Source organism: Maylandia zebra, linkage group LG3 (genome assembly GCF_041146795.1).
Source record: "Maylandia zebra isolate NMK-2024a linkage group LG3, Mzebra_GT3a, whole genome shotgun sequence".
In the NCBI taxonomy this organism is placed as follows: domain Eukaryota; kingdom Metazoa; phylum Chordata; class Actinopteri; order Cichliformes; family Cichlidae; genus Maylandia; species Maylandia zebra.
The window spans coordinates 15,003,501-15,029,587 of NC_135169.1; the positions used below are offsets into that span (position 1 = coordinate 15,003,501).

At 39.0% G+C, this 26,087-nt stretch overlaps 1 protein-coding gene across 1 annotated transcript; it reads right to left on the minus strand.

Moving 5' to 3' along the window:
- Positions 1 to 23,775: 23,775 nt before the first annotated feature.
- LOC143416979 (ladderlectin-like) lies at positions 23,776 to 25,840 on the minus strand. The gene is made up of 7 exons (XM_076882629.1): positions 25,752 to 25,840; positions 25,597 to 25,674; positions 25,419 to 25,457; positions 24,895 to 25,010; positions 24,671 to 24,805; positions 24,470 to 24,581; positions 23,776 to 24,106 (listed from the first exon to the last, which is right to left on the minus strand). Exons 2-7 carry the CDS (start codon positions 25,655 to 25,657, stop codon positions 24,024 to 24,026), a joined length of 546 nt encoding a protein of 181 aa, XP_076738744.1. The 5' UTR covers positions 25,658 to 25,674; positions 25,752 to 25,840; the 3' UTR covers positions 23,776 to 24,023.
- Positions 25,841 to 26,087: the final 247 nt, after the last annotated feature.

Consider the following 26,087-nt stretch of genomic DNA (forward strand, 5'->3'; position numbering starts at 1 on the left):
AAATCAATTTGGCTTTATATGGCATGAAGTACCCAGTGATCCAGAAGTTCAAATGCCTTCATGGATGAATGTATTATTCAGCAGAGATAACAAATGAAGTATTTTGTCCACATGGTGGAAACAGTACTTGTTCATCACTGAGCAATTTGTTAATATGTGTTTCGAGCCAAATGACAGCGAGAGAGAGACGTGAGATATCGCGGATAACAGTCTTGAGTACCTGCTGATCTTTGAAGCTCTGGATTCTGGGACTGTTGTATAACATTTTCATTAAAAACCTTTTTACTGTTTTGTTTTTGTTACTCATCATTGTAGCTTGTTGTTAATGCTGTGCTAACAGTAGCGATTAGCTGTGTTAGATACTTTAGCCGTTGACGTTAATGCAATTTAGTATCGGTATACAGAACTGTTCTCTTAAAAGAAAAAACCACTGTTATAATTAAGTGAAGATGCTCCCAACTAATTTTAACCTTTGGCTTCTAAAATATGTGGTTCAATTGCGTGCTGCGTACATAACGTAATGCCAGCTAGACCGATATTAAAATTTATAATATTGTTAAAGTCACTAAAATGGCGCCCGAAGCCTGTTGTGACATGAGCTCTGTGTCTGCTCTAGAAACTCAGAAATTCAGTAGAGCTGAGCCGTACATTAATACTCACATGAACCTGTACTTTGAATTCTGTAAGAGCTGTATAAAATACAGCTATGCATAAGTGTTTTGAATGAATAGAAATGTGACATGAGAAGGTGTGTCTTTGACTGTTCCTGTATAACTTATTTTCGGACTAGTTGACAAGTTATGCTCCGATCATTTGATCTTACCAAGATAATGTCCTTTTGTAATATAGTTACATTTTCTTTGTACATTTCATTTATCGACCATCATACATTAAGCCAAGAAGACGCTGTTAGATTTGTATTGTTGATTGTCATTTATGCTTAGAGATATTTAACCATATATGCTTAGAGGTGTATAATCAATTGTGTAGTGATAGGATGTGTGATCCTTAGGAGCCTGCAGTGACTTAGGAGTCTGCAAAGACTTCGTGTGCATTCCAGAGAGTTCTGGCATTCACACTCACAATCTTAGGGTCATGGGAAGAGGTCGTATCTTTTCTTGCTGATATATGGTATAGCAAACACATCTATATCTGTTTTACTCCAAGTGCCTTTTGTTTAGAATGAACTGCTGGATTTCCAGACCAGCAGGTTTAGGGAAGTCATGTATGGGGTCACACTCTGACCACACACACACACACATGCTTACACAACGCACAGGCAAGGTACTCTTTGTATGTAGACGTCATATGTTAATGAACCTATGTATATTCATGTAACCTCAATAAAAGAGCAGTGTTACGAGGGAGCGGACGAGAGCGACTGGGGTCAAGCGAAGGAACAACGTTTGTCCAGTTGGTCTCCCTCGTATACGAAAATCATAAAGAGCTCTGCTTGGTGTCAATGCTTTTTGCTGTGTAACTGAATTGTCTTGAACGTTCCAGCGAATAGGTTTAAGCTACAAACCTATCAGACGCCATACTAACAAGAGGTATCAACACTGGCCCATAGTTCAGCACGTGGTTAAAGTTTGTAATCCAGCCAGGGTGTAAATATCACTCAGCAGCCAGAGCTGAAGCAGGTAGCATCAACACATAAATCTACTCTACCCGGCTTAAATCACAAGAGCACCTCTGACCAAAAAGCTGTAGATTTTTCTTGTTTGCACAAATTAATTCAGATTCACAGTAATTCTGTTCACAGCTCCAACAAAATGAGAAAGAGGAGGGAGAAACACAATTAGACTGAATTACAATTGAGTACAAGGAGAAGGAAGTTTAGGATGAGGAGGAAGAAAAGCAGCAGGAGCATCTTTAGGGATCTCTATGATGTCATTGAGGTTTGTTTCATTAATATGGTCCTCTCACAAATAAAGATGACCTGTTTTAGTTCACTTACTTCCTGTATTAAATAGTTTGCAAAACGTTGTGGAAAACCACGGAGCAGGCACATTTATGGCATCTGCAGGTAAATGAACATCAAATCTCTCAGACTAAAATCTGTATTATACTTTTAGTCTTAAGAACATATGTTGTATATTTATCACCGTTATGATAAAACCCATGTCAGCCATTGGTTTATGGACTTATTAGGATGAGGGATCAGAATCTGGAGTCGTGCACACTACTGTTTCATTTAGCGTGTATCCATAAGATTTGTACAGCAGATCCAAGTTGTGCCTTCAAAACAGGAAAGTCGTCTGCATAGAGGAGAACTTTAATAGCAGGCTTGTACAAAGTGAGGCTTTGTGCTCACATTTGCTGCAAACACTCGTTTTAATTCTGTCACCCTGTTTTGATGCAGAATTCAGTTGAAATCAGGCAAGAACTGAACTTGTTTTTTATAATGTGTTCTTGTGAATTGATTGTGTAACGCATACATTTGATATGACTTTCTGCGAGACAACAGTCGTCCGGTGGCCAAAAAGTTTTCCAAATACCTCCACGTGATCAAGAATGGATTTAGAAAAGAATAGCAAAAACAATCTGCACCTCCTGCTTCAGATGCAATTTGTGTTTGTGTGTTCAGAGGCTACGGCAAGAGGGGAGACCTCGGCTCATCCAGCTGGAGAGCCTGACCAGGAGGAGTCGAACAGTAACTCTGCTCTTCCAGGGCACCCTGCAGACTCGGCTGCTGGCATTGGCGAGGGAGTGCAGCCGCCGCTGGGATGGCGTGAACGCCAAACTGGAGTCCATCACAGGTCAACTGCAGGTATGCAAGTCAGACCTTCTGAGGAGGGTTTCACTTTTCTCTCTTCTTTATAATTGACCCTTGTTTTCTCTCTCTCAGCTCCTTGTCTCAGAGTGGGAGGGATTTGAAGGGAGGAACTTGTACGGTGTACATTTTAGGACAGCGTCAGGTCTTGGGAAAAAAGATGTCAGGTGTCAGTCTCAGACAAAAAAAATGTCAGGTCTCAGACTCAGACGAAAAAATGTCAGGTTTTACTTTACTTTAAATGAAGCTTAAAGTAAATCTATAGGTAAAGATGTCTTTCATAAATGTGCATTATTTTATTCCCTTGTGTTATCTTTAATTTCATTACCCAAACTGGACTTGCAAATAAAATTTGAATAAACTCGTGTTGGTTAAATGTAATTTTGGTCATAAAACATAAACACTGCCTTGGTAAAACTTAATATTTGACCACGACTGATGTTACTACAGTAAGTCAAAGCTAAAAGAACCTTAAATGTTTGCAAGAAAAAGTTAATTACCTTAACAGAATCCAGTCCAAACCTGTTCCCTCGTGTCCTTTGATTAAAGCAGTGAGATAATGGACAGAGCTACGGTGGCCCCTAGAGACAAAGCACGTACAAAATCCAAAACACTTGCAAACCCCAAAACACATGCAAATTCCAAAACACTATGGAAGTGCTCCAGGACGCTAGGGGCAGTGTTGAGCTCGATTTGCAAAATAAACAGCAAGTTTGTCTGTATGGGACAGTCTAGTCTCCGTCGCGCTTCCCAGGTTGCCTAGCAACCATGATACTAACCGCTGGAAACGTGTCATACAACTTTGTTTGACAAAAATGAAGGAGAACAAATTTTTTTTGTTGATTTGTTTGTTTGTTTCTACAAGAGCTTTGATTTGTGATTTGATAAGTATCTGAGGCTGAGACCACAGGACAGTAAAACATAATTTTTGGGCTTCATTTCTGTACTGAACAGTCATTTAAGATTAGTTAGTAAATAACAATTAGCTGATGTTGTTCATGAGACTAAAGTCATATCAATTTGGTAATGTAAATATAATATGGCCAATATTATAGTTATTATATTAATCATTATTAGCTATTACAGCAGTGAACATGAACTCTGTGTCAAATACTGAGCTTCAGTACAGATTCAAGTTGCAGTTATTTATATGTCTTATCACCTTAAATCTTCACTCAAAGAAAAGTATCTTTGACAGTGTATACATAGGTGTATCATATATAAGAGACAAATTGTCATGTTTCGACTGTGTACAGGCAGGAGAAGGACCAAAACGCAAAACTCACGACAACAAAATTAAACTCAAAAAGCTGCTTTAGAATAGAATAGAATAGAATAGCCTTTATTGTCATTGTACAGAGTACAACGAAATTGGAGTGCCACTCCCTTGGTGCAAGATAAATAATAAATATAAATGTAAAATATAAAAAGTACAATAAAATAATCGCAAGTACTCAAACAATAGTAAGTACGATATATACAGGATAGCAGCATTAATATAATGACAGTATGAATAGCAGCATAATATAATGGCAGTGACAGTATGGTATAGCTAAGCAGGTTCAATTGTTTTTGTGCTTATTTACTACGGTGATAGCTCTGGGAAAGAAGCTATCCCTGAATCTGTTTGTCCTGGTTTTATGTGACCTGTACCGTCGGCCTGACGGTAATAGTTCAAACAGTTGGTTGCTGGGGTGAGAGTGGTCCTCGATGATATTGCCAGCTCTGCTGAGGTACCGAGAGTTTGCAGTGACCTCCAGGCTGGGCAGAGAGCAGCCAGTGATCTTCTGGGCTGTGTTGATGACCCTCTGCAGTACTTTCCTGTCTGCAGCTGAGCACCCTGCATACCATGTTGTTATGCCGTACGTTAGGATGCTCTCTATGGTGGCTCTGTAAAATGTCACCAGCAGCCTCTCCTCCAGGTTGTTCCTCCTGAGCACTCTCAGAAAGTGGAGACGCTGCTGGGCCTTTTTAACCACCGCTGTAGTATTTGCAGTCCAGGAGAGGTCATCAGATATCTGCACGCCCAGAAACCTCATGGAGCGTACCCTCTCCACACAGCTCCCGTGAATGTAAAGTGGGACCGGGTCTGCTCTGCCCCTCCTGAAGTCCAAGATAAGTTCTTTAGTTTTCGTGGTCTTCAGTTGGAGGTTGTTAACTGAACACCACTCAGTCAGTCTGTTGACCTCATCTCTGTAGTCCGACTCATCCCCCCTTGAGATGAGTCCAACCACTGTGGTGTAGGGCTGAACGATATATCGCATTTGCGATAATATCGCGACATGATCAAGTGCAATTTTCTAACCGCAAAGGCTGCGATTATACTCTGGACATGTCCAAATTCATGGGCTGCATCCTCCTGAGGCCGCATTTGTAGACCGATTACGTCACAGCGACGTGCCGAAGGCTGTCCAAATTACTACCATATCCCAGAATTCATAGCGCGGCCCAGCCAAACTCCAGTTTCCAGCAATGGCGGCCGCTACTAAGTTTTAAAATTACTCATACTAATCTTTCTGGGTCACAAAATAAACTTTTAACATATTTTCTGGCGAGAAAGTAGTTGTGTAAACATCAAATATCTGCTCGGTTTATCAAGATATCCCATATTTGCAAAAGTGCTTCGACGTTTTCAGAGGCGTCTGCTACCCACCAGCTCGACAGCTAGCCGGGAGCTCGAGGGTTACTGATGCGGCCGAGAACGGCACAACTCCCGGCACATCATTTTCAGATCACCGCGGAGTTTCGCTGCTCGGGTTAAATGTAATATATAAGTCACTTAGACAACCTAAAAATGTTATTGTTGGGCTTTTTTCAGTGTTTTGTTTGTTCGTGAGTAAATCGGTTTGGCTGAGATTAAAGTTATTAGATTAGATAAAATAAAACTTTATTAATCCCCCGGGTGGGTTCCTCCTTGGTTTTCACACAGCTGACTAAACGTCAAACAGAAAACTTATTAAACAGAAGTATGAGACAGTCGAGAATTTACACCAGTGTCTGGTTATATTTTAGATAGCAAGAAGCAGACGGCCGAGTTTAATAAACTCCACCGAGACAGCGGTGACGCTAATCAGAACTAGACCGTCCAATTTCACGCCTTTAAATTTTAAAGGCGTGTTTGTGTGTGTGTTTATACAATTGCTATTATGTTTGCACTTTATGTGTAATGTTACTGACTGCAAAGATCAGTAAGATGTGTGTATTTTTTATTTATTAGTTTTATTTATTTAATATTATTTTTTAATTGAATGACTGTCTAGTAGTTCACAGATGTCGAAAAACTGAGTGTGGTAAAGCCACTGATTTTTTTTATGTATATTTCTGCAATCTGCACATTGTACTGACTTTCATTTTAATGTTTACACCAGGGTTCCTTGTCAGCACTTTATGCTCAGATGTTTGTAAGCTAAAAATAAACTATTGTGTATGTTCAAATATACTGTTGTGATTGAAGAAGTTAAATAAAAATGTCAGTCATCAATTCATGCATCACCTCATGTCATCATAACAGAGTTTAAAATTAATGTAATATAGTATTGGCCATACTATATGATGTATTGCTTGTCTTTGTTTAATAATACAGAAGACAAAGACCTTAAAAAATAATCGCATATCGCATCGCAATCGCAATATTGGGGCAAAAAAATCGCAATTAGATTATTTTCCATAATCGTTCAGCCCTACTGTGGTGTCATCCGCGAACTTTATGATGGTGTTTGAGAGATGGGTAGGGGAGCAGTCGGATGTGTAGAGCGTAAACAGGAGGGGACTCAAAACACATCCTTGTGGAGACCCGGTGCTGAGTGTGATGGTGCTGGACAGGTGGGGGCCGAGTCTGACAGACTGTGGTCAACGTGGACATAACAACGCCAGAGGGAAAGAGTAAAACAAAACACAGAACCTCTTAGAGAATAAAATAGGAAACATAATGAAACGCAGACATGACTACATGAACTTGACAACATAACAGACATCTAACACATGAAGGGCAAGGGAGTCTTAACAGAGGTTGGAAGACACAAGGGGAAACTAATAACAAATGAACTAGAAAACCTAATGAGCTTAATCATATAAACATCCAAATAAACTAAACTCAAAACACTGGGTCATAAGACCCAGGATCGTGACACAAATGTTGTTCCTTCAGTATGTTGGCATTACTAAATTTGGCTCATTGCTTACATATATGTATAAAAAGAAAATGTACGAGCTGTGATAACTGTTTCTGATAGAATGAAGAGTAGACTGATATATGAAATATTCCTTTATTGGGTGAGAAACTCAGACCATGTCATCACTGCTTTAAGTCATACAGAATAGACGTCAGAGCCTTAAACAGGCTGACGTCTGCTAAATGGGTCAAACTGGGCAGAAAGTATACAAACACATAACATCCTTATAGAATATGATGTAACACTATAGATCAACTTACCTCAGAATATATAAAGCATATAAACAATTACAGCAATATGATGCAACAAACACAGCAGTGCTACTAATCCAAAATACTCAAAGCTTCATAGAACTGGAACAAACATTTATTTTTAGCTCCATTCTGCTGCTGATACATACTTTATTATTCTGAACATTAAACTTGTTGCTGCCTTTCATAGTGTGTAACTTGAAGGCCCTGAGTACTTTCTCCCACACTGAAAACACTGGGATGATCAAATTATTTGAACATTACCTAATAAGACTGATTCTGGACAGACAATTAGTTATGTTAAACTTTCCTAGCAGTCCTTCACAAACAGGGAACAGTCTGTCTATTCTCTCCATCTGTCAGCTGCTGCTGGCTCTTCCTCCTCCTCTTCCTCACACACTGCTGAGTTTGTCCTGGTGAATCATCAGGGGTGCAAAGCCTCACAGATGATGTGAAGTAGTGAGTCCCTCAGTCTGTCCTCACTCTGGACACTTGCAGTTGTCACACATGGAAATCAAATGTGTGATAAGCTGCAGGATTCAAACACAAGTGTAACTTATAAACACATGTTCATACTTTTATTACACAATCAGAGAGAAAGAAAAAGAGAGAGAGTGCAGGACAGACAGACAGGTGACAGTCTCAGGTGTACACACTGCTACAAAACAGCACCAGAGAAGGAGGATTTAGTGTTTGTGTTATTACGAAACAAGAAGAGTTCCCAGATGGTACAGTGGACACATGTGTGACTCATGTGATTAAAGCATCTTTCTTTCGGCTTAACGAGTGAACCGTCAGCTCGTTCAAACACACGTTAAAGTCCGTTTGGCTCGACACCAAAGTAAGGTCAGTACTTCCACGCTTTAAACGCTGCATGCTCATACTCTCTCCGCACTCGATATATTATACATTGTTGATCTGCACACAGCTGTTGTCACAAACGTCGCACTCGCTTACGTCACTGTCATGAGACATTCTCGCAAAAAAATCATGGTTTTAGTAACGCAGTAACGCAGCGTTCCTACGGGAAAGTAACGGTAATCTAATTACCGTTTTTGCAATAGTAATCCCTTACTTTACTCGTTACCTGACAAAAGTAATCAGATTACAGTAACGCGTTACTGCCCAGCTCTGGTGCTAATACATTATTTCACTTTTTAATATAAACTTGACTATGGAACACCAAAGTGTTAAAACGTGTCATTTAATTTTTATTTTACATTGTGTATTTTTATAATATTTAATTAAATATTTATTTCACTACGATTCTTTTTTGTAACAATAGAAACATTTTGAGACACTTTAATTTTAAGCACCTGTTTAAGCAGCAGCCAATGAGCGTTCAGGTCCCACCCACTGACCCTGATTGCCGGAATAAGAAATTCAGTTGTTAAATGACCTTCTGAAATAAATACACCATTATGAAAAACCCCATTATGAAACAAAAACGGACTTTGGGAAAAATAGATTTTTGGAACATAAACTCATTGAATTTAATAAAATGTCTCAAAAAATGTTCTATAATTCATAAAAAAAAATTAATGCTACTTTAGCTTCAAGTGACAACAGATTAAAACAGTCCTCTGGACAAATGCTTATATTGATCAAGATTTTGCCATTCTTATTGGACAGTGTTGTAGAGAAAAATCCCTTTATCCAGTTTATTTTGATTTAATTGAAATTGTTAAAATACTTTTTGCCCCAGTTGCGTCTTTACAAACTGTGTCCAAACTAAACAAATGATAGAAGATTACATGCTGCATCTTCCCTCTCAGATTATTGCCCTGGGACCTGTAATTTGTCATACGTGTATGAAATTTGAGTCTAAACACTGTTTGTTTGTTTTTTTTAAAACAATGGTCAGCCAAATTAAACTTTAAGGATGTGTGCAAGTCTCTTGTAAAGCACAATCAGCTGCTGGAGTGTTGTCAAAGTGAAGCAGGAACTGAGCATCCAATATCTGTAAATGAGAAAGGACTAGGTCCTGTATCAGAGGTTGCTAATATGGAGTTTTTGGTGATTGAAGATGCTATACATCATGCCGTTAGAGTAAAGTGGCTTATTTTACATGGTAACAAATACATCTGTGACAGGTCTCAGGTATAAATATACCTTCCAATGATTGACTTTCTTATTTCAAGGAAAAAGGTGAATGTTTCTTATTTTAAGATAATTTTTTGTTTTACACTCTATCTAAAAGCTATTTTTGCTTGAAATAAATGTGAAATGGTTCATTTTTGGATTTACAGACTAAATAAGAAAAAAAGAAATATATACTTGAAACAAGTCTAATCATCTAACACATGAGACTGGAAACTAGCTTGTAATGTTCAAAACAAGATGGACAAGATAATCTGGCTAAATTTAAGACAATAAATCTTGTTAAGCTACAAGAAATTTGCAGTGTGGCACCAAAAAAGGTTCTTCTATGGCATCAGTCTAAAGAATCACTTTTGGTTCCAGTTGGCACCTTTATTTTTCTGAGTGTATATGAAGCTAAAATTTCACAGCAATCATTATGCATGTTCACATTTTCTACCATAAAGCTTTCATGCACATAAGACGCAGATGAGCAGAGCCGAAGACGTGATTGCTCTTAAATGGAATGATGCAGGTGGATGTCTCAGACTTTAGTTATTAGACCCCAAAATATGTGAGATGTGGAACACACGCACAGACCAGTTGGATTCAATGCTTGAGATTTTAATCATGAAGACGAAAAAGAAAAGTTCATTCTGGAGAATAAAGATTTACTAAAAGCATTCTTTCCATTGCACATTCAGTTTGCTCCTGTTGAAAGAGAAAACCACTTTATGTCACTTGTCGTGTCGTTCCTTATATAGCGTTACAGCAAAGAAAAAGAAGTAAAGATGTAAAATGGGATTTTTCAAGGGGGATATATGAGAGCATTTGCTTCTTTGTCCAGTGAACCATACCATCATGCCAGGAATTATCTTCTTTTCCAGACGCAGACATATGGGTATCGGTAGTGACAGTAGATATCGTTCATGCACTTGTGTCCTTTAAGCACCAAAAACCAACATTAAGTGAAATCATGATAACATGAACACATACTTATTTGTACTGAGGATAAGATTTCGTTTTTTATGACAGCAAACCACCTTTTGACTATAGTTTCACAACATATATAAATACATAAATATATAGATATCATTTGATATATACATATATATTCATATTTAATGAAATACCACAATGTTTTGTTATGTAATATTAACTGAAAGATACTGTTATTTTGAACTGAAACAACCAGTGTAAGTATTTGACACACCAAACAAGTCTGGATACCCCCAACATCAGCATTACACTTTATTCATATACTTACTTGACCAGTTCATGTGCATGCAGTGCTCACTGCGGCGAGCATTGTTAGGCTCTCCGCGGCGAGCATTGTTAGGCTCTCTGCGACACCAGTACGTAAAACTGAAAGGAGTTCCATCGATCCAAAATCAATGATGCTCCTATAAAACAGAACAAAATGGACAATAATGCATTTAAAACTATGTACATAAATAGAAAATTATCAAAGTAAAATGCTTGATATGCAAGCCTTTGTTTCATGATCAGTAATATACCTTCTGAGCATCAGAGCCTCCAAGCCATGTAATTGGGTAACTGTGAGTGGCACGATATATGACCCTTTGAATCACCCGGTACTCTCTGAGGTTGCGTACAGATGCCAGGTTTGCATGCATAGACTGACAGTGTCTCTGTAGTGCAGATCAACAGACACCAGAAATTTCAAAGAAAAAAAAAGCGATTTAACCAAGCTGGACTTTATAAAATATTAAAGGGAATTAACAGAGATGGGACAAATGAAAAAATCCAAATCACTGTTTTTACCTGAGCATGAGCCCAATCCAAACGATAGGGAAAATAGCGGTAGTATCTGTTGCCATACTTATACCAACCCCGATACTTGTACCAATACCATCTCTTCTCAACAAGATGTTCTTCTGATGACAAGGAAATAATACTTGAGTAAAAGTAATTAAGGATTTTAAAGTGTACATATTTGTTGGTGTATTTTAACATATTGGTTATATGTAACATTTCTGGAAATATTTTCTCTCCAGGGCCTCAAAACAACTTTGTGCTGAAGATTTAACTGCACATAAGCAGGATATTGATGTGATGCTCTTCTGTTCAGCGTCACAGAAATGGGATTAATTTCAGTGAAAATCCTGAAAATGTTGACCAACCTGATGGCTTTGCCTCTGTCCCACCATCTTCTGGAAGAGCAGGACAAAGTAAAACATTTAACCGTCAAAGTTGACAATTATATTCATACTGTTATTTGTATGATTAGTTCACACATACAGTGGGGCAAAAAAGTATTTAGTCAGTCACCGATTGTGCAAGTTCCCCCACTTAAAATGATGACAGAGGTCAGTAATTTGCACCAGAGGTACACTTCAACTGTGAGAGACAGAATGTGAAAAAAAAAATCCATGAATTCACATGGTAGGATTTGTAAAGAATTTATTCGTAAATCAGGGTGGAAAATAAGTATTTGGTCACCTCAAACAAGGAAAATCTCTGGCTCTCACAGATCTGTAACGTCTTCTGTAAGAAGCTTTTCTGTCCCCCACTCGTTACCTGTATGAATGGCACCTGTTTGAACTCATCATCTGTATAAAAGACACCTGTCCACAGCCTCAAACAGTCAGACTCCAAACCAGAGGCGGAGCCAGACATTTGAAACACCCGGGGCTTAGCCCTAAAGGGTAGTATGCATGTGGAATTATTATTTTAGAAATGACTGAAAGATTAATAGGCTCTGTTTTGAGTTTTGTTCAAAAAAAGAATGACTTCATATAGGAAAAAATATATCACATATGCAGGACACCATCAACTAGTTTTTTAATTAAGCAGCAAGGCAGAACAAAGTCGGGGCTGTATCAAGACACGAGGACTAAACCCCAATTCAACCAGACCCAGAACTGATCTGGAATTAAAACAGGACTACAACAGTTCAAAATCAGGACTACTGAGGACTTAACCAAGACAGAACCAGAATCAGAACTAGATGATAGCACTAAAAATCATCATAGACCTGCACTACACTTATTTTTTAATTCTACCAAAGTCCACTATTTAGATTGAGAAAAGTTTATATAATTATTTGGCCTTGTTGTGCAAACAAGCCTGCATAACTTAATAAATATAGAATTTGAAAAATAACAAACCTAAAAAGAAACACTAGGTACGAGATACATGAGTACCTATGATACGGTGATACTTTTGGTAAACGACCATTTGACTAACATGTGTGTCTCACCTGCTCTTGTTCCACCTCTGTTCTGTCCTCATTCTCCTCTCTCACCCTCTCTGTTCCTCTCTCTCCCTCTTTGTGCTGACAATCATCAAATATACAGATATTTACAAACTCTTCAGATAAAAACACAAACACTTTTTTAATTGTAACATCAAATCAGACTAAATGTTTATTTTTTTTAGATTGATAAATATAAAAAACACATTTGTTAACTTTAAGAGTAAAGAGAGAAACTGTCTGTATTTCTTAATTGCAAATGGCACCAAATTGTATTCAAAATTGAGCCACACTTATGGAGCTCCACAGTTCTTTTCCTGGTCTTTTGGTTGACATCTCTTGATGTTCCCATGTCACAGAAACAGGCTCTGTGTTTTGCCTTATATGCATCCACAGCTGTGCCACCAGTTTACTCACATGGACTCTACTAACCTATCAGAAGCTTCTTCAGCTCAGAATGGAATCGTCTGGAGTTTCTTATTAATTAACAATAAACTTAGTGTATATGTACTCCTACATTTGATGAAAATGATAATAAATAGGCAGGTCTGTCTCTCTTTATTCTGACATTTAACTAATTCAAAAGATATTTCAATATTTATCCAAAACAAAACAAGTTTACTCTAAATTGATGTTGTACAGTAAAAATGTTTTATGTTTTCTCCCTAAAGTGTATGTAAATATCTGGTTACAAATGTGAATATCCTGCTGTGTACTGAAATCCCTCTTGTTTTTCATAGAAATATACTGAACAACATACAAAGCATAATATATAAAATAACATTTACCTGAGTTTTTTCTTTGAAAGAGCCCTCTAATGTCCATTCTTATATTTCAGTACATAACTGAAACCGATTTAGTCGGGGAGGGTAAGAACTGAAAATATGAAATAAACACACGTAAGATAAGACTCTATAAAAAAAAAAAAAAGCATTTGTTCAGCTTTTCATTTCGCCATTTGTTGATTCACTTGAAGAGCAAGTAACGTAATATTGGTCAAGTGATCAGTTTCATATCAATCTTTCGTGATACACCGTCATATTTACATTATTTGTACGGTACGAATGATTTGCTTTGGTACCTGCTCAAACTTAAGCTCTCCTTAGTATGGCTGGCTCCGTTTCTCCAACAGCGCACTCACAGGCAGCAGCTGCCCCGCCCTCTCGCTCAGTCGCTTAGTGCTTGAGCTCAGATCATACCAATATCAGGGGGGATTCACGCACAGTCGTAAATTCCCACAGTGTGCACTATGTGCTTCGAATATTGTGTGTACTTTTTGTTTTATACAGTTGTCAGCCAGGCATCTAACTATGAAAAAAATTACACTCCAAAAGACCCCGGGCTTCTGACAAAACAACCCGGGCTTAAGCCCAGTAAGCCACCCCCAGGCTCCGCCCCTGCTCCAAACTCCGCCATGGCCAAGACCAAAGAGCTTTTGAAGGACACCAGGAAAAGTATTGTAGACCTGCACCAGACTGGGAAGAGTGAATCTACAATAGGCAAGCAGCTTGGTGTGAAAAAATCAACTGTGGGAGCAATCATCAGAAAATGGAAGACATACAAGACCACTGATAATCTCCCTCGATCTGGGGCTCCACGCAAGATCTCATCCCGTGGGGTCAAAATGATCATGAGAACGGTGAGCAAAGATCCCAGAACCACACGGGGGGACCTGGTGAATGACCTGCAGAGAGCTGGGACCAAAGTAACAAAGGTCACCATCAGTAACACACTACAACGGCAGGGAATCAAATCCCGCAGTGCCAGACGTGTTCCGCTGCTGAAGCCAGTGCATGTCCAGGCCCGTCTGAAGTTTGCCAGAGAGCACATGGATGATACAGCAGAGGATTGGGAGAATGTCATGTGGTCAGATGAAACCAAAGTAGAACTTTTTGGTATAAACTCAACTCGTCGTGTTTGGAGGAAGAAGAATACTGAGTTGCATCCCAAGAACACCATACCTACTGTGAAGCATGGGGGTGGAAACATCATGCTATGGGGCTGTTTTTCTGCCAAGGGGACAGGACGACTGATCCGTGTTAAGGACAGAATGAATGGGGCCATGTATCGTGAGATTTTGAGCCAAAACCTCCTTCCATCAGTGAGAACTTTCAAGATGAAACGAGGCTGGGTCTTCCAACATGACAATGATCCAAAACACACCGCCCGGGCAACAAAGGAGTGGCTCCGTAAGAAGCATTTGAAAGTCCTGGAGTGGCCTAGCCAGTCTCCAGACCTCAACCCCATAGAAAATCTGTGGCGGGAGTTGAAAGTCCGTGTTGCTCGGCGACAGCCCCAAAACATCACTGCTCTCGAGAAGATCTGCATGGAGGAATGGGCCAAAATACCAGCTACTGTGTGTGCAAACCTGGTAAAGACCTATAGTAAACGTTTGACCTCTGTTATTGCCAACAAAGGTTATGTTACAAAGTATTGAGTTGTATTTTTGTTATTGACCGAATACTTATTTTCCACCCTGATTTACGAATAAATTCTTTACAAATCCTACCATGTGAATTCATGGATTTTTTTTTTCACATTCTGTCTCTCACAGTTGAAGTGTACCTCTGGTGCAAATTACTGACCTCTGTCATCATTTTAGGTGGAGGAACTTGCACAATCGGTGGCTGACTAAATACTTTTTTGCCCCACTGTATGTTACATGTTGGGAATGGGAATGCTCCGGTCTTTCAGATTTGGGTCCACAATAATCAGCTCCCACAGCAACACTTGACAGATACTTGTTCATCAGTGTTATTTTCAGTCTTTCTTTAAGTTTTACTTTTATTTAAAAATAAACTCCATCAATACTTTGTACCTCAAGTTCTTATGAGAGAAATGTCATTAAATTTATTGCAGTATGAGACAGTTTTCTAACTAATGTAATTTAATTTAATTGGTTTATTTTTTTTAAAGCTGTACAATTATGTTTTTCATTTTTGCAGGGTTTTAACGATGAAGGAGAAATTAAAGTTAAATAATGATCAGGAATTCAAAAATATTGCACATGGTAGACACAATTGGGCATACTGGGTTAGGCAGTAAACCATACATCTTGTGAAATAATGTTTGAACTTCTGTTCTGAAAGATTTTCCTTCTTCAGAATATGAGTAAGGCTGTTGGCTAATTGATGATACCATGATAATGTCTTTATCTGCCAGTCACAGGCTTAGATGTGCACTTTTTTTTTCAACCTAGTTTGACTTTTGAGAACAGTAAATACTTTAAATATAACCTGTTTACACAAAAGTTGATTACATATCCTTACGTGACCAAACTGTACACAAAACAACATGTTCTAAAAGAAAAAATGACCTTTAAATATTTTTAAATTTGATGCTTTCATAAATGTGTATGTATGTGTTTCATTTTATTTTTCTTTATTTATTTTCCCTTAGGTCTGGAAATGTAAGTATAGTTTGGTGCTTGTGTTTTCCTAAGGAAAGGAAGGAACTGAACCAAACGGTAGAAACCAGCGGGGGGAAAAACTAAGAATAAAGATGTCCTATTGATACTGACTGGCTTGCAGGACTCACTGGTAGGAAGCTGAAAGGTAAACAGGCTGTTGCTAAGCAAGGTCATGGAGCAAGACACGGAATGGATGAGCCTTCAATTCCACTTCCTCTATAACAATGACTTGATCATTTTCTAGGTCGGGTATGGGGTTTTAGCCTCTGTTCTTTAGCACTTTATAATGCATTTGCATATTCAAGCTACGTATAGGATTGAGGGAAGTTTTCATGTTGAGAAACACCACAACTAGAAATCCATTTATCTAAAAGAAACTATCTAAACCTACCTGGTCATATATTGAAATGTAATTGCCCCTCTCATTAAATCGTGAAAATATTGGAATAATTTTTTGGAATGTTTCACTTTCCTTAGTTAAAGGCAGTGTTCATGATTTGTCAATAAGAAGGAGACTAGGCAAAATGGCATCCATTGAAGGGTTTCAAGGCAAAAAACGATAAAATATAAAAACTTAAAATAAGTCACAGTTTCACCATGTCTTCTTTAAGGATTTAGGTTTTGGAAGCAAGAAAGGGAAATAACAGGAAATAATATCAGTAAGGATCTTGGGCACTTTGTACAGCTTTCAAATAATTATTATCAAATGACTGTCATTCTACCCCTGCCATGGTATATTATTCTGTTTTCAATTTTTTCTTTAACTAGTTTGACACATGGCAATTATATTATAACAAGTCAGTAGTTAATTGGGCATGAGTTAGAGGTAAGACCAAGTGTGATTCAACAGATCCCTTTGTTAAAAAAAAAAAAAAAAAAACCTTCAGGGAACCTTGAACAGCCCCAACCTGGGGGCAGGCCTCCAAGACTGATTCATTTGAGATCAAAGGGTCCCAAATCCGCCAGGGAGGTCTGTTATCCCATAGGAAATAGTGCTTTGTAAATGGTAAATGGTAAATGGCCTGTATTTATATAGCGCTTTACTAGTCCCTAAGGACCCCAAAGCGCTTTACATATCCAGTCATCCACCCATCCACACACACATTCACACACTGGTGATGGCAAGCTACATTGTAGCCACAGCCACCCTGGGGCGCACTGACAGAGGTGAGGCTGCCGGACACTGGCGCCACCGGGCCCTCTGACCACCACCAGTAGGCAACGGGTGAAGTGTCTTGCCCAAGGACACAACGACCGAGACTGTCCAAGCCGGGGCTCGAACCGGCAACCTTCCGATTACAAGGCGAACTCCCAAGTCTTGAGCCACGATCGCCTTTGTGAAATAAGTCGGGGCCAAATCTGGAGGCCCGGGCAGTACAATCATGGGCTATACAAACTGGCTTTAGGCAAATCAAAAATCATCTTCCTGGTGGGAAAGGAGTTGAAAAAGCTGGTGGACATCAGAGGTGAAGGAAAATGTGGCTCACTTGTGGAATATTTTAGGTACCTGACATGTACAGACAAGCAAAGTGGGCCTTGGCTTTGTGTGCCCAAACGAGAAACACAGAATGGGTCTGCATTTGTTTCTACTTCCTCTATGAAATATGATGAAATATGTCAAAAGTTGCCAATTCATGTTGGCCTCAACCTCAGTTATTCGACACTTGATCATGACAGTATATCACTTTTACTTTTGGGAACTTTTATTTTCGACAGTTAAAATAATGAGATAGCTATAAAGCCCCAAGTCTTGTGAAATAATGTCTGAAGTGAAAATAATTTCAGAAGCTTTGAAAGATGTTTTTTCTTTAGAATGTTAGCAAGGCTGTTGGCTAATTGATGATAGCATGATAATGAGTTTATCTGTCAGTCACAGACTTTAGATATGCTCTTCTTTGCTGTTTATATTTATATGTTAATTCTCACATACTGGTGAGAAAACACCAGTATATGAGGATTTTTTTTAGTCTTCTTAAAGTAACCCAATATACAAAAACCAACAATGTCAGGTTCAGGGTAAGTACGTGACCCAAATGCAGGACTTCACAAAAGAGACTGTTTATTCACAGTGGAGATGGTGAACAATAACGTGACAGTTTCCAAAAATATGGCTTCCATTGTGGAGCTCCTGACTCCCACACAGTGCTCATGGTCTGTAGTGTGAATGGTGAAAACTCCAACACTTGATATATACAATAGCTCCACTCCTGTGACACACTCCCTTCCAGGCTCTTGAAAAGACAAGATCAAGCAAAGATAGTTTCATCTCAGAGTCAGGGCTGTACTGACTAATTAGCTCAGCCACACTGTTAAGTAGTGGGCCACTGATGGGGATGATCAGCGGCAGCCGGTGAGACTTGATGCAGGACAGTTATGGCTGGCTTCAGGATGGGAAATCCTTCCAGCCTCATGATCAGAGATGATTAGAGACAGTAACGTGTATCTGATTACTTTTTTCAAGTGACGAGTAAAGTAAGGAATTACTATTGCAAAAAAGGTCATTAGATTACTGTTACTTTCCCGTAAGCATGCTTCGTTACTGCGTTATTAACCAGTGATTTTTTTTGTGAGAGTGTCTCATGACAATGACGTAAGCGTGTGCAACGTTCGTGGTTAACAGCTGTGTGCAGATCAACAATGGATAATATAACGAGTGCGGGACAGAGTATGACTGTGCAGCATTTAAAGCGTGGAAGTACTGACCTTACTTTAAATTTTGATTCAGTAAAAAGAGACAGAAACATTGGCGCCCGTGGGGTGTGTGGGAAGAAAACTTCTTTTTATAGCGAAAAAAACTCCTAAACTTCCAAGGAAGCACCGAGTATGCTGCCACAGGAATTTGAAATTCACAGAGAAACTGCCGGATCCTTCCGCTGACATGACCACTGTGGCACACCTGCACCAGGGCAAACCTCCACCCGCCCCACTCCTGCTAAACAGGTGAAGTTTTCTCTGGTCCCCTCCCCAATCAGACCAGGAGTGACATGTTTAGCCGCATGTTCTCCTTAAATTGCTGGCTGTCTGAGTGGTGTCCCAGAAATGATGTGGGCTTCATAGATAATTGGCAAACCTTCTGGAGGAAACCTGGTCTTGTTAGGAGAGACGGCATCCATCCCACTTTGGATGGAGCAGCTCTCATTTCTAGAAATATGGACAAATTTATTAAACCCCCCAAAATATGACTATCCAGAGTTGGGACCAGGAAGCAGAGTTGCAGTCTTACACACCTCTCTGCAGCTTCTCTCCTCCTGCTACCCCCCCAAAAACCCATCTCCATAGAGACTGTGTCAGCTTCCAAAAAGACAAAAAACAAACTAAAAACCAGCAACAAACAACTTAAACATAAACAATTACAAAGAAAGAACAATACAGTATCCACATCTGAACCAAAGAGTAAAACAGTGAAATGTGGATTATTAAATATTAGGTCTCTCTCCTCCAAGTCTCTGTTAGTACATGACTTAATAATTGATCAACAAATTGATTTACTCTGCCTTACAGAAACCTGGTTGCAGCAGGATGATTATGTTAGTTTAAATGAATCAACACCCCCGAGTCATTCTAACTACCAGAAATCTCGAAGCACAGGCCGAGGGGGCGGTGTGGCAGCAATTTTTCACACCAGCCTATTAATTAATGAAAGACCAAGACAGACTTTTAATTCATTTGAAAGCCTGATGCTTAGCCTCGTCCACCCCAGCTGTGAAACTCAGAAACCAGTCTTACTTGTTATCATCTATCGTCCACCTGGGCCTTACACAGAGTTTCTGTCTGATTTCTCAGACTTTATATCTCATTTAGTTCTGAGCTCAGATAAAATAATTATTGTGGGTGATTTTAACATCCATGTAGATGCTAAAAATGACAGCCTCAACATGGCATTTAGTCTGTTATTAGACTCAATTGGTTTCTCTCAAAATGTAAAAGAACCCACCCACCACTTTAATCACACTCTAGATCTTGTTTTAACATATGGCATAGAAACTGAACATTTAACAGTGTTTCCTGAAAACCCTCTCCTGTCTGATCATTTCCTGATAACATTTACATTTACAATAATTGATTACACAGCAGTGGAGAGTAGACTTTATCAAAGTAGATGTCTTTCTGAAAGTGCTGTAACTAAGTTTAAGAATATAATCCACCCACTGTTATCATCTTCAATGCCCTGTACCAACACAGAGCAGAGCAGCTATCTGAACGCTACCCCTATCTTGTTAATAATTTCACCTCCTCACTACGTACGACTCTGGATACTGTAGCTCCTGTGAAAACTAAGGCCTCAAATCAGAAGTACCTGACTCCGTGGTATAATTCTCAAACACGTACCCTAAAGCAGATGACTCGTAATCTGGAGAGGAAATGGCGTGTCACAAATCTAGAGGATCATCATTTAGCCTGGAGAAATAGTTTGCTGCTTTATAAGAAAGCCCTCCGCAAAGCCAGAACATCTTACTATTCGTCACTGATTGAAGTAAATAAGAACAACCCCAGGTTTCTCTTCAGCACTATAGCCAGGCTGACAAAAAGTCAGAGCTCTGTTGAGCCAACCATCCCTTTAACGTTAACTAGTAACGACTTCATGAACTTCTTCACAAATAAAATTTTTATCATTAGAGAAAAAATTACCAATAATCATCCCACAGATGTAATATTATCTACAGCTACCATTGATGTTAAGTTAGACTCTTTTTCTCCCATTGATCTTTCTGAGTTAACTTCAATAATTACTTCCTCCAAGCCATCAACCTGTCTTTTAGACCCCATTCCTACAAAACTGCTCAAAGAAGTCCTGCCATTAATTAATTCTTCGATCTTAAATATGATCAACCTATCTCTAATGATCGGCTATGTACCACAGGCCTTCAAGCTGGCTGTAGTTAAACCTTTACTCAAAAAGCCATCTCTAGACCCAGCAGTCTTAGCTAATTATAGGCCAATCTCCAACCTTCCTTTCATATCAAAAATCCTTGAAAGAGTAGTTGTCAAACAGCTAACAGATCATCTGCAGAGGAATGGTTTATTTGAAGAGTTTCAGTCAGGTTTCAGAGCTCAGCACAGCACAGAAACAGCTTTAGTGAAGGTTACAAATGATCTTCTTATGGCCTCTGACAGTGGACTCATCTCTGTGCTTGTCCTGCTAGACCTTAGTGCAGCATTCGATACTGTCGACCATAATATCCTATTAGAGCGATTAGAACATGCAGTAGGTATTACAGGTACTGCGCTGCAGTGGTTTGTATCATATCTATCTAATAGACTCCAGTTTGTGCATGTAAATGGAGAGTCCTCTTCACACACTGAGGTTAATTATGGAGTTCCACAGGGTTCAGTGCTAGGACCAATTCTGTTTACATTATACATTCTTCCCTTAGGCAGTATCATTAGAAGACATAGCATACATTTTCACTGCTATGCTGATGACACCCAGCTCTATCTGTCCATGAAGCCAGATGACACACACCAATTAGTTAAACTGCAGGAATGTCTTAAAGACATAAAGACCTGGATGGCCGCTAACTTTCTGCTTCTTAATTCAGATAAAACTGAGGTTATTGTACTCGGCCCTGAAAATCTTATAAATATGGTATCTAAGCAGATTCTTACTCTGGATGGCATTACCTTGGCCTCCAGTAACGCGGTGAGGAACCTTGGAGTCATTTTTGACCAGGACATGTCCTTCAACGCACATATTAAACAAATATGTAAGACTGCTTTCTTCCATTTGCGCAACATCTCTAAAATTAGAAATATCCTGTCTCAGAGTGACGCTGAAAAACTAGTTCATGCATTTATTACTTCCAGGCTGGACTACTGTAATTCATTATTATCAGGATGTCCAAAAAACTCGCTGAAAAGCCTTCAACTAATCCAAAATGCTGCAGCAAGAGTCCTGACAGGGACTAGAAAGAGAGAGCAGATTTCCCCTGTTTTGGCTTCCCTTCATTGGCTTCCTGTTAAATCCAGAATTGAATTCAAAATCCTGCTCCTCACATACAAGGTCTTAAATAATCAGGCCCCATCTTATCTTAATGACCTTGTAGTACCATATCACCCTATTAGAGCACTTCGCTCTCGCTCTGCAGGCCTACTTGTTGTTCCTAGAGTATTTAAAAGTAGAATGGGAGGGAGAGCCTTCAGTTTTCAGGCCCCTCTTCTGTGGAACCAGCTTCCAGTTTGGATTCGGGAGACAGACACTATCTCTACTTTTAAGATTAGGCTTAAAACTTTCCTTTTTGCTAAAGCATATAGTTAGGGCTGGATCAGGTGACCCTGAATCCTCCCTTAGTTATGCTGCAATAGACATAGGCTGCCGGGGGATTCCCATGATGCATTGAGTTTTTCCTTTCCAGTCACCTTTCTCACTCACTATGTATTAACAGACCTCTCTGCATTGAATCATATCTGTTATTAACCTCTGTCTCTCTTCCACAGCATGTCTTTATCCTGTCTTCCTTCTCTCACCCCAACCGGTCGCAGCAGATGGCCCCGCCCCTCCCTGAGCCTGGTTCTGCCGGAGGTTTCTTCCTGTTAAAAGGGAGTTTTTCCTTCCCACTGTCGCCAAAGTGCTTGCTCATAGGGGGTCATATGATTGTTGGGTTTTTCTCTGTATCTATGAAGCGCCTTGAGGCGACTTTTGTTGTGATTTGGCGCTATATAAATAAAATTGAATTGAATTGAATTGAATTGAAAATAGATTTATGAGCAACAGGACTTAGTGCCGCTGAGTCTTTGATTTTATTTATTTTCTGGACTCTGGAGGTTTACCCAGTGACAGGTGTGCCGCAGGTGTGCCATTTTACCACTGACATGCTAAAATCTAAAGAGCAGATCAGACAGAGACTTAAAATGCTTCCAGATGAGAATATCTTCAAAAGGTGTTTGAATTCAATGAGAAGGCTGATCTAGCGCAGCATAAAAAGTCTAAGACTTGTACATGGAAGAAATGGAGAAGAAGGCTTTGTTATCTACCCTGGAATACCACCAAGCCATTGGTTCAGGTATGTGGATGACACCTGGATGAAAATCAAATCTTAGGACGTACCACAATTCACGGATCACATTAACTTGGTTGACCAACACAGCAAGTTCACCAGGGAGGTTATGAAAAGTGGCAGGTTAGCCTTCTTAGACTGTGAGATTTCCATCAGTAATGGGGGACATTTAGAAGTTGATGTGTACCGTAAACCTACGCATACAGATCAGTATTTAAGGTTTGACTCTCATCATCAACTGGAGAATAAACTGGGTGTCATCAGGACGCTACAACACAGAGCGAACACCATCCCCACAGACACAGCGGCCAGGGAAGCAGAAGAACATCACATCAGGAAAGTCTCGAGTATATGTGGTTATCCCAGCTGGACATTTGTCAAAGCTAGGAAGGCACCAAAAGAAAGCTCCAGCCGATCCAGGAGAGAAGGACCACCGCTGCCTAAGGAAAAACCCTTAATGATCCCATATGTGTCAGGAGTATCGGAGCAGTTAAGAATCCTTTTCTCTAAACACAATGTCGCTTATGACTTTTAAACCCCAAAACACACTGTGCCAAAAATTGATCCAATGAAACAGGTCCCCTAATGTAAACAGAGTAATATAGTGTACACTGTTAGGTGCCAGGAGGATTGCCATGATTTTTATACATCAGGGAAACAAAATAACCTCTAGATAAGCAGATGGCACAATACAGAAGAGCTAACTTGTCAGGCCAGGACTCCATAAAGAAAATATTTAATTTCTACATCATGTGAGCACAGAAATTTGAATTTGCATCAGGTATTTGGAAAATGGTGGATTTATGCCTGGATGTGTATGAATCTTTTGAAGTATTCCCATGAAAATGTGACAAAGACTCAGAGACCAGTTTGATTCAATGCTTAAAGGTTTAATAATGAAGATGATGTTCATTCAGGGAAGTAAAGTGAAAGCTTAAAGCATTCTTTCCATTACACACTCAGTTTGTTCTTATTAAAAGAGACAATCCATCTACAGGTTGCATCATTTTTCAACTCATTCCTTATGTAGCGTTGCGGTGAACTAAAAGAAGTAAAGATGTAAGAAGACAAACATTTTAAGCTGGATTTATGAGATTATTTGCTCTAAAGACCGGTGAACCAAGCCTTCATCCCAGAGATCGTCTGACTTTCCTGGCGCAGACAAATGGGTATCTGGCGCCACAGCGTATGTCATTCATACAGAGGTTTCCTGTAAGCACCAAAAATGAACATTAAGTGAAGCCATGCTCACATGGACGTCTATACTGACACAAATATTTAGTTTGCATAATAGCAGGAGCACCTGTCAATATTCATTTTTGACTCTACTTTCACAGCACTATGTAAATTTACTTTAAATTTAAAGACGTGAAATACAGCAATCTATTTTATTCATTATGGTAAAACACAAAGTTTGTCTCTGTTAAAAATAAAATTTAGAATTCATATTATTTTCCTGTAAGTCACTGCTATTTATCACACCAAATGATAAGCATTTTTTGAGAAAATGTGGATACTGTAACAGTTTTTGTTCCCCTCAAAATGAATTCATACACTTTCTTTTAAATTTTACCTGTCCAATTCATATGCAGGCAGTTCTCTCTGCCCCTGACATTGTTAGGCTCTCCGTGACACCAGTTTGCATATGTGAAACGGGTTCCATCGATCCAAAACCAATAACGCTCCTAGAAAACACAAAAAAAACAGAGAATAGTGTCAATAGGCAGGCATATCCTCTAGTCTCAGAACTAATGTCTAATATTGAGTAGTGTACCTGTTGAGCATCTGAGCCTCCAATCCATGTAGGGACATGATTATGAGCACCATTAAGTATGACCCTCTGAATCGCTCGGTACTCTCCGAGGTTGCGCACAGACGCCAGATTTGCATTCAGGGACTGACAGTGTCTCTATAGGACAAAAGGTCTAGTTTAAACCAAGTTTGATATGAAAAGTATTAAAGCAGAGAGAAATGCTAAATCGAAATCACCGTTCTTACCTGCGCCTGAGCCCAAGTCAGTTGATTGGGAAAGAAGTGATAGTATCGGTTTCTATATCTAGTCCAACCCCAGGGTCTCCAAAAAAATGCAGATCTCTTCTCAACAAGATGCTCTCCTGAGGACAAGCAAAGACTACTTAGATACTCAAACATCAATTATCGTTGCTATTTACAAAAAAGTAATTGTCTTTCAAACCATGTATATGCTCAAACCTTTATACCCCCGCAAACACACACACACACACACACACACACACACACACACACACACACACACACACACACACACACATACATACATACATACATACATACATACATACATACATACATACATACATACACATATATATATATATATATATATATATATATATATATATATATATATAAATTATAAATATTTTATTTTCTCACTGGTAAAACATATCATTTGAACACATACATTACATACAAGCATACAAGTGAGGACATAGATGTGCTCTTCAGCATGACAATAATCTGAGAGGAAAATTGTTACCAACCTGGGGGATTTGATTCAGACCCATCCTTACCCACTTCATCTGGAAGAACCCAAAAAAAGTTATAATTTTGATAAATTTTAGTGGTAAATTTCCATTTATAATATTGATATTATAAGTGTTGTTTGTATTATTGATTCCACACATATATACGTTATCTATATTATACTACAATACTCACTGGCAGCAGTGGTCAGAGCGATCATTGCACAAAGAAGTGCAGACACAGTCAGCAGCTTCATGGTGATAATTAGTATCTCTGTGAACAACAAAAGACCCAAAGTTATTAGCACTTCATTAAACAAAGCACAGAAGGAATCTGAGTTTTCAGCCAACCTTTTGTAGAATATCTTGTCTGTTCAGTCAGTAGCTTCAGCCTTCCAAGGTTGGAACAAGGTGCTGAACAGCTCTGAGATCACGGCTTATATTCTGTCTCTTTGTAGTTTCAAAACAGGGAACTAACATTGAAAAAAATGACATGTGTATTATGTGATTCATGCTGGCCAGACTTTTACTGCACTTCTTTCTTTCACAACCAAAACCAAAATTATTGCCAAATGCTGACTACTTCTTCCAGCTGCCCACTTAATTTTACTAGTCAACAACTAGTCAAACACTGGTCAACACTCCATAGTATAAATGGAGAACATTTTATATATTTAAGAAAGTATT